General features: G+C 37.0%; 1 protein-coding gene across 1 annotated transcript in view; it reads left to right on the top strand.

Annotated features, from left to right (window-relative positions):
• CHD1 (chromodomain helicase DNA binding protein 1) overlaps positions 1–9,643 on the top strand; it is an 87,134-nt gene extending 77,491 nt beyond the window's left edge. Inside the window, exons 32-36 of the mRNA XM_019532416.1 lie at positions 2,598–2,776; positions 5,210–5,306; positions 5,540–5,597; positions 6,737–6,947; positions 8,109–9,643. Of these exons, the coding sequence (XP_019387961.1) occupies positions 2,598–2,776; positions 5,210–5,306; positions 5,540–5,597; positions 6,737–6,947; positions 8,109–8,472 (909 nt within the window). The 3' untranslated portion in view covers positions 8,473–9,643. The remainder of the gene's footprint in view (positions 1–2,597; positions 2,777–5,209; positions 5,307–5,539; positions 5,598–6,736; positions 6,948–8,108) is intronic.
• Positions 9,644–9,900: the final 257 nt, after the last annotated feature.

Below are 9,900 nucleotides of genomic sequence, written 5' to 3'. Positions count from 1 at the left end.
GTGGGCTCCGGGGCCTCTTGACAGAGCCCCCCACGCAGCACAGGGCAGCAAGGGGCCAGAAGGCCCAGGCTGGGGCTTCTGGGGCTGTCACCATGCCCCATGCTGTGCAGGTGGGGCTCCAGTGGTAGAAATGGCTGCTGAATTGCTGGTAAGTTCCAGGGGGTGGGGATTGGGGGGGTTGGTATGGGCATGCTGGAGTGGGGGGGCAGTGATCAGGTGGGCTGGGCAGAGCGGGGCTGGGGAGTGGGCGGGGGGCCAGCGGGGCCCCCCATAGTCCCCTCCTCCAGCACCCCCTGCCCATCACTTACTTACGAAACTGGAGTCCTGGTGCTGTGCTGTCTGGCCAGCCACGTGTTTGGCACCTGGGCAAGGGGCCAACCATACAGACGCTCTGGCAGCCTGAGCCTCCATGGAGGGCACAGTCCAGGACCGTGTCCTGCCCTGCTTTTTTAAATTTCAGGTTTTTTGGACCCTTGAATATCCAGGGGTCTAATTTTCTCCCCGTACTGCAAACTTGCAGTGCAGGGAACTTTTTTTCATTCCCACACGTGCGTCTTGCCCTGTCTCAAAGGGGTTTGAAACGGGGCAAGAGGCACATGCGTGTTCGTCTGGACATGCCCCAATTAAAAGAAGGCTTAAACATATTTTACCAGTTCTTGAAAGTACCATATGACAGTCAAGGTTGATTGGCCATGGGGAAAATAAAGAATATTACTGTTAAAAATATGATTTAACTCTAGCAGTATTAATTTGTAATGCTTTTAATTAATACTGTTAATTCTTTAAGCATACATAATTTTCCAAGAACATTGAAAAATATTTGAGAGAAATAATATAAGAGAAAACAAGTGCTTTTTGTACAATATAATAAACTGGTAGTATGTGTTTAGATCAGAATTGATTATTAAATGAACATTAGAGTTTCAGTAATTTTAATATAACTTTTCTCCAATATTTATGAGGTATTCAAGTCTTAAAAGTAAGATCTTTTCTACATTGACATTTCTTGATTCAGTTTTCTCCCCCAGTTCTTTCCTTTTCCTGCTAATATCACAGACAGTTTAGTCATACATGCTGAGCTCCAAATCTCAGAGCTGGCATCCTCAAGCCAGTTCTGTGCTTGCTGGTGCAAAGAGAGTGGCGTTTTCCAGTTCTGTGTCTACCCTGATTTTTAATGATTGATTTGTTGGCAAAAATAGGAAAATTATGTTCACTCTTCCTTTGACATAATATGGGACCCACTACCAGACAGTCTCTCTCTAGATGTTTCCTTTTCTCCCGGATGACGGAACAAGTCAAATGGTAAAAGCAGAATTCTTTAAAAAGTTCCATGTGTGCTGCTGTCTTCAGAGCAGTGGAATGAAATACCTGTCACAGCTTCTGACAGTTTTCAAATGTATTTTCTGCCAGGGAAAGAGCTCAAGGTTAAGATAGCATGCCGTGGTTTATGCACAGGTAGGATTCTCTTCTTCAGCACTAAGGACAGTCCAGCTTGAGTTGTGACAAAGCAGAGTTTCTTTGAAATAAATAAAAAGGATTTATTTTTGTGCTTGTACAGTGCTGGGGACTCCTAGAAGTACAAGAGAATAATAATATTGCAATACAAAGACTAGTAACAGGAAAATGAAGAATGGTTATCATAGAGTCATTGATTACAAGGTGTCAGACGTGATTTTTCATAACCTTTTCTTTTTACCAATAATATATTAAAAGTTTATTGCAAGAAGCCAAAGCTTTAGTTATGCATGGGCTAGTCCCCAAATGTGAATGTACTTAGTGTACCTCTACATATCGGAATAGTGACTGCTTTCATTCATGTAAATATACCTGAACTAGTTTTAAATAAGCAAGCTGTGGTACTACAGAACTTGGGAGCTGGCTGCAAAATCTGGTAAGCAGTTAAGTAGTGCAATTAGCCTGCACTGAGCTTCATGCTACCACAGCTATACTCTTAGCAGTACCCATCCCCAAGCTGTCTTGGTAAGAACTAATTTTGGTGCATCTGTCTGAGATGTGATCACAATACCAGCTGCAGTGTAAATACACCTTTAAACAAAGACCCAACACATTCTCTTCTAAATTCCAAATGCAGATCATTTCCTAAGCAGCATGTCATCCACTAGGCTTCAGATCTATTCTAGATATTATCAAGCGCTTCCATTTATGATCTCCATGTTCAATTTGTGTTTTTAATAGTACTTGTATCATAAGTCTTGTGTTTTGCATTTGTAGTGAAAGTTAAGGAAAACTTAGCAGATTTGGATTTTGATATTCAAAATTATAGTATCCGTATGTAATCTGTTTCTAAGAACATCTCGTAAATTAAACCTGTATGTTCTTAAAGTTGAGCAACTTAGTTACATATGGTATAATGCTTTCATAGAGAACCTAATTTCCAACTGGATTTAAATTATTCATTTTCCAAAAGAAAAGTGTAATAAAAAGGAGTTTTAAGAGCTGTGAGCAAAGAGTTGTGTTTCGTTTGGCTTACAATAGCAGTGTTCCTGCCTATATAAATATTACAGTGAGGGGTGGGTCATGTTTTAGAATTCAATGTGGCTTTTTCTTTGACTTGTATACCTTTTTCTGTTTTTCAGTGTAAAGAAAGAATGAGGCCTGTCAAGGCAGCACTGAAGCAGCTAGACAGACCAGAGAAAGGCCTTTCAGAAAGGGAACAGCTGGAGCATACTAGACAGTGTTTGATCAAAATTGGGGATCACATCACTGAGTGTCTAAAAGAATACACAAATCCTGATCAAATTAAACAATGGAGGAAGTAAGTCATTTTTATATTTCTTGTAAGTGAAATAAGAGAATGCATCATTACTTTTGTTGTTTAAAAACATTTCCGTACAGTTTTGCTAGTTTATGACTCGTATCTATTTTTTAACATTTTCAAATGCCACCTGAGGACTTGTAACAAAATAATTATAAATTTCCTGTGGACTTTGAAATTGGATTCTTAGCTGTTGACACGCTGGATTTGTCTGGTACTGTAAACTGTATTTGGCTAACTAGGTAGATTCTCTTTTTTCTCTCTTTCTCTTAAAAACAAAAATGAAGTGAACAACAGAACAAATTCCTGAGTAATTAATATTAATTTGTAGATACTCTGAGTGTTAACTTCTCAAAACCAAGGTAGCTTCTAAATATTATTCTTGATTATTTTTTTCATTTTCTGAGAGCCATTTTGAATTTTGTTTATTAAATTAGCATGATTTGATTAAGTTGCAGGAATTATTTTTTTTTTGTGTTTATTGTAGTGCCATCTGGTAAATATGCTTTACAACTAATATATTTTAATGTAAAGTAAAAATTAAGATGACTACCAGAAACAATTTCTGGAGATTGTTTTTGTACAGAGTTATAAACCAAAGATTTTATCGTAATTCTGCCAAGTTAAAAACAGGGGTAGTACTTTTCAGTTTATCTCAGAAGTATATATAGATAAATTTCTAAAGAAAACTAGTCAAGTTAGTTCTAGTCCAGTGAAAGGAAGACTTGGTATGTAATTCCAGATCTTCTAGAAATTTTACCTTGAATGCTGCAACTTCCCCAAAAGTAGTTGTTAGCCTACAAATGCCTCTGCTGCGTTTATTTACTTTATTATTCCAGCATTTTATTAGGCTTTTAAATACAAATGTGAAAGTAAGATCCATTCCCCAGAATGCTTACCACCTAAGTAGACCTTTGTGTTCTAGTATTTAAGGTTATCCATCTGAGGTCATCAAACACCTTACTACCAGGAACTTTTTAGGAAATGTTACCAATCCAAGACACACAGATTATGCTTATAAGATGGTTTTATAATTACTCTGTAGCATTGCAAATTCCAGTCGACTTTTCACTGGACACAAAGACAAACTTCCTTATTTTGTATTAGATAAGCAGTAAATACCCATTTTTAGCTTTCCAACAATTATGCCTCTGCCTGCTGCTGAACATGAACAAAAAAAAAGTGCTTTACCTGAAGCAGTAGCATGTTAGTTTGACCTTTTTATGCAGCGTCTGTATAAATCGAATGCTTCAGCGGGACTTTTTGGCACTTTTATCGAAAGCTTATTCAATCAACTATTAGATAAAAGTACCAAAAAAAGCTTAGTTAAAGCACCTTAATCTATACAGACGTTGGGTGAGCCAGGTCCGACTAACACAATGCTTCTTTGGGTATGTGCTGAGCTCAGCACAGGGGCACACCAATTTTAAAAAATCTATTTTATTTTTTTATTTTTTTATTTTAAATGTCTGTAAGCAGCTCCCGAGATTATATCCGAGTTGTCTCTACAGATACAAATGTCTAAATCATGGTTATATGGAATCAGTTTCAGGCAAAAAAAACAAAGTTTTGAAAAAACATCATATTTAGTAATGAACACGTGTTTCTGAACTTCAGACATTGGCCATAAATTTGGGCTGCCCTCATTATTTCCCCCAGATAGAAGATGTTAGTTCCAGACATGGTAATGCCACTACCGTGTACTCCCTGTCTTCCAAATTTTTCTCTCAGTAAAAACATTCTTCATTGCAGTCTTAGCTTATAAAGCTGATCAGGGGCACCAGCAAGAAAATTCCCTCTCCTCATTCCCTTGAATCAGTAGGGTTTCAGACTTGCTTTCCCACATAGGAGCACCTACTTAGTTTCTTTTCACCCACATAATGGAGAAGCAAAATGTCTTCAATAGAGTACAGGGTTTCTGACTAATCAAGAATTCTTCAAATCAAATCTACTTTTAAAACGAAAAACACACTGCCCCATCTTAGATTTCTTAAGTAGGTAGCTGCATTGGGGATAACATCACTGAGTGTCTAAAAGAATACACAGATCCCGATCAAATTAAACAATGGAGGAAGTAAGTAATTCTATATTTCTTGTAAGTGAAATAGGAGAATGTGTCATTACTGGGGCGGGGGGGGGGTTGGACACGATGATCCTTCGGGGTCCCTTCTGACTCTACAATCTATGAATAAAAACAAAATGAATAACCTTTTAATATTTCAGGCTTTAGAACTTGAAAAAAATTATGCAAAAATTAAGTATTTTTTTGCTCAGTTATCATAACTATATGGCTGGTGGTAGGGCCTGCATTGGCTTGAGTGCACCAAGGTATCTCTGAGATAAAATAGCAGTGTATTAAGCTCATTCTATGAAGTGGCAAGAAGGAAAATCAGTGTAAAGAGGAATGCTGACCTCTTATTTCCCTTTTTCTAGAAACTTGTGGATTTTCGTATCTAAGTTTACAGAATTTGATGCCAGAAAGCTGCACAAACTGTATAAACATGCAATCAAAAAACGCCAAGAATCTCAGGTAGTGTATGGTCTCATATGTAGAAACATTCTGAAAAGAAGTTTTTGTAGGTATTGACATTATTCTATGAGGATAAAATCTTAATGGATTCTGATGTTATCTGGCTTAAGGGATAAATTTTTGTGTGTCGGTAGTAAACAAAGTCTTTTTCACAGTTGGAATATTTTTAACACGTAACTATTTGATGCAATTTTGAGATTTAACAATGCCATTTTTTTACTTATGTCTTTTAGCAACACAATGACCAGAATATTGGCAGCAATGTAAATACACATGTGATTAGAAATCCAGGTAAAAAGTCTTGCATGTACTAGTATGCCAGAGTGTTTTAGATGAGTGTATAAAATAGAAACAAACTATGTAATAATTGAAGCTTCCTAAAATTCCTATGGCACTAAGTTTCAACCTGCAAAGAGAGAGATTCACATGAGTCTCCAACTTGTACTTGGAGAGTTAGTAAAATCAATGACAAACTGAAATTCAAAGATAATTTTGGAATCCTTTTTGTTAAAATATATTTTAATCCATTATTGCATTTTCAAACACTTACTCATGCCATAAACATTTCATTGATTACAGTACCACTCTGTGCTCTCCTAACAGTTTTGCCAAAATTACACTGCTAAAGGCAAACTTGACCCTTTCTGTTTGAAACTGCTCTGTCCTGGAGTCAAAATGAACTTCCTTCCCTTGATTTTTACATCTTACCTAACTCCTCTCCCTCACACCTTTACATTTCTGGCCTTGTTTTGTTTGACTTGCCTGTCATCTCACATTTCACTCGTATTTCCTCCCTGTATCTTTCGGCTGGTTCACATTTAAATCACAATGGGTGCATCTACATATCCCTTTTTCTGTGGTGCTGACTAATTAGCTCCATGGCATCATCTGTGTGCGCCTGTATTAGGGTGCAGTGAATTAATTAACTCTTCTCTAGGATAGTACAGTCCAGGACAAATACTGCCCTACAGCAGAGTAGTTGCATGCACCAAAATGCACGTGTAATAGTGACCATGGCTGGCTCAGGCACAAGGATGCTACAATGCAGGGGCTGCCTTCCAGCTAGTCCTGCACTGTAGGACCCTCATGCTCCAGCCAGTTCCTCCACAGAACACTGAGCTGTGGCAGAGCAGCCCCAGGCTGGCCCCCTCAGACACCATGCAAGCCCAGGGCTGCTCCACCTGGCACAACATGCTGTGGTCCTGGGCAAGTGTGTAGACACTGCGCCCAAGAGAAATAAACTCTAGTGTGAACTGCACTGGGGTTTATTGCTGTGCACTAATTGCATGTGTAGATGCACCCAATATTTCTTTCATACAGAGTTAAATCTTACAGGTTGAAATGCATTTCAGTTGGAAATGGTGTAACATATGACATTCCCCTACACAAAAAAGCACAGTTCAACATTGTTCTCTACTTCTATTAAACAGATGTTGAACGATTGAAAGAGAATACAAACCATGATGACAGCAGCAGGGACAGTTATTCTTCTGACAGACATTTGTCACAGTATCATGATCATCACAAAGACAGACATCAGGGAGATGCTTACAAAAAAAGTGACTCTAGGAAAAGACCCTATTCTGCCTTCAGCAATGGGAAAGATCACAGGGATTGGGATCACTACAAACAGGATAACAGGTAAGTTTTGTCCTCAATCCATTGAAAAGCTTTCGGCTTCTTTTCTCCCATATTTGTCGTGTTTGTTTCTGGGGAATTATTACATGAATTTTAGTTGAGTCTGCAGCTTATGTCTAATAAATTTGGTTTTAGCCATATTGTAGACATATAGTGAATTTATATATTCACATAAGATATTGTAGAAATATAGATAAGTTCAAATTCAGTGGATTCATATAGAATCTTACTGAGTGTGCCGCCTTACCTTTCCTGACCTAATTCCCAAGATCTTCACCCTTCTTAATGTTTAAGTTCCTCTTGATGCGCAGCTTTTTCCATCCTATATACAGGATCTCTTGTCTGATTGACAGTGTTGTGTGTGTATACTTATGTTATCCTCATTTTGCAAAGATGTAGCTAGTCACCATTTTGAAACTAGTTATTTTGGGCTCAAACCTGGAATACAGAAGTTATTGTTTCATATATCCACACATCAGAATCCACCAATATGAATTCCGCTCTTGACTGTGTCTTTCTCTGTGCCATTGTTTGGGCAGTGATATTATCCAGTGATACTATATCATTTCTTTTGGAAAAACACTGACCACGTTGTATATGATATTACACATCTACAGTAACTAGTAAGATGGGTAATAAGTTGGTTACAAGGGGTGGAAAGCCCATTTATCAGGTAAAGAGGGAATACTCTGAGCCTAAAAATGTTTTAAGACCAGATGGCTGACCATGGAAACGATGCATTAAAGATGCTATTTCTAATTAGGCAATTGATTTAGAAAAAAGTTTTAGTAAAAGGACAGAGATGAGGATTACTTTGCAATTATAATTAATGATGATTTTTCAGTAATAAGATGTCAACTAAAATATGTTGAGGCATGATTTTGTGGAACAAAAGTCACCAAACGTTTTGGAAATTCTGCTTTGGAATGCTTATTTTTGTTTGGTGGAATCTATTAAAAAAAAAAAAAAAGCCTATATTTTATTTTACTTCTGACAACCATGGTGCTTCTGACAAACACCACATAAAGAAATGCAAGTTTCTGAGCACAAAGTATCTTTCTGTGTAATACAGAATGTAAAAAGAAAAAGCTCTTGATATAATTTTAATGGCTTGATTCCATTTTAGTTCTTACTTATTACCAAAATCATAATTTTATCTTTCAGATACTACAGTGATAGTAAACATAGAAAGCTGGATGACCACAGGAGTAGAGATCACAGGTCAAATCTGGAAGGAAATTTAAAGGACAGCCGGTCTCATTCCGATCACCGTTCCCATTCAGACCACAGAATACACTCGGATCACCGATCCACTGCAGATTATGGCCATCATAAATCGTCCAGGGATTATAGGTACCACTCAGACTGGCAAATGGACCATAGAGCTTCCAGTAGTGGCCCTAGGTCACCACTAGATCAGAGGTCTCCTTATGGCTCAAGATCTCCCTTAGGACACAGATCTCCATTTGAACACTCATCCGACCACAAAAGTACACCAGAACATACATGGAGTAGCCGGAAAACATAACAAAGACTGACATTTTCTGGACCTTCTTTTAGCCATATACAGTAAACTAACACAGTAATTGCCTTACATGACTTGAAAGATATGGACTGGATATACTATCAGTAGCAGTATTGTTACTTCTTTCCAGGATGCAAGGTCTATTATCCCAACAGAAGAAAAAAATATTTTTGTATTTAAAAGTTTATGCTGCACTGTGCTGCAAATGTTGTGGCACTTTTTTTTAAGAAATGGAAGATGTTTACTTTTACAGGGACCTCAACACTGCCCCATTCAGACTGGATCTTATTATTAAAACTCTTCATGTCAAAGTGGTTTTAGGCTGAACACAGTTTAAATTATGTTTGTAAATGAACTTTTACACACTGACCTGTGATCATGTTTCAGGAAGGAATGAGGAGTTTGTTGTTTTCTTAGTAAAGAAGTCTCAAGGACTTTGTTCACTTTCCAAAGCTACTTGTTTACATTGTACACTGCGACCACCTTGCCGCTTTTCATCACAAGCTTGAATATTTAAATTCTGTACCTATAACTGTAAAATAGCCAGGATTTCTCCTGTTTGTGATCAATTGTAATGCCTTTTTACAAAAAACGGCTGTAAATTATTGTAAATTAATTAAATGAGCTTTTTTTCCCCTCTCAGGCTTTTTTTGACTATTCCTTTCCCCTCCAACTCAGGCCTTCTTGTCACAAGTATGAAACAAAAATCAGTGTATTACACTTTTTAATAAAGTATCTTGATGGAATCGCTGTTCAGAATGTAAAAATGGGGAAAGGGAACATTTTATTCCATTTAGTGCTCCTTTTTTTTATTGGATACTTCTATTAGATACATGTTTTATTTTTTTTTCTATTAAAAACTGTCAGTGTTGTGATTGCTGTAATGAAATGGTGAGAAATATACAACTAAACTGTGCTCTGAAACGTTTTTCAGGTGCATTGGTTTTAAAAGAAGGACCGTTCACTACATGAACACTTCAGAATCCAAATCAGCCAAAATTTACTGTAAATCCATTTGTTTTCCCTTTTCAACTTGGGCAATAATGTCAAATGTGCTATGCAGCCAGTTAATATTTTAGAAGATTTGAATGACTTTATTAATAGAAATTGTTACAATGCACACTGATTGTACATAGATAACTTCTATCTGACAAATTAAATTTAACTAAAAGGATATATATGGGCTCTTTTTTTTCTGATGATGTTCTCCTATGGTATTCTTCCTTCATACCTTAAACATAAAAATGTTTCATCTCTTTAAAAAGTTGTGCTAAATTATAGAAAGTTTATACAAATTGAGAATATATTGTGAAATATGCTACTTTAAGGAGATCTGGACAAAAGGGATAATACAATTTTAAAAATGACTGATTTGCTGGAATACTTCAAATGATATGTTTTAGGCTACTTATGTTTTTTTCTTTACTTTTC

The sequence above is a fragment of the Crocodylus porosus genome, unplaced genomic scaffold (genome assembly GCF_001723895.1).
Source record: "Crocodylus porosus isolate Cpor-Errol unplaced genomic scaffold, CroPor_comp1, whole genome shotgun sequence".
In the NCBI taxonomy this organism is placed as follows: Eukaryota; Metazoa; Chordata; order Crocodylia; family Crocodylidae; genus Crocodylus; species Crocodylus porosus.
This window is presented reverse-complemented; position numbering and strand designations above follow the sequence as displayed.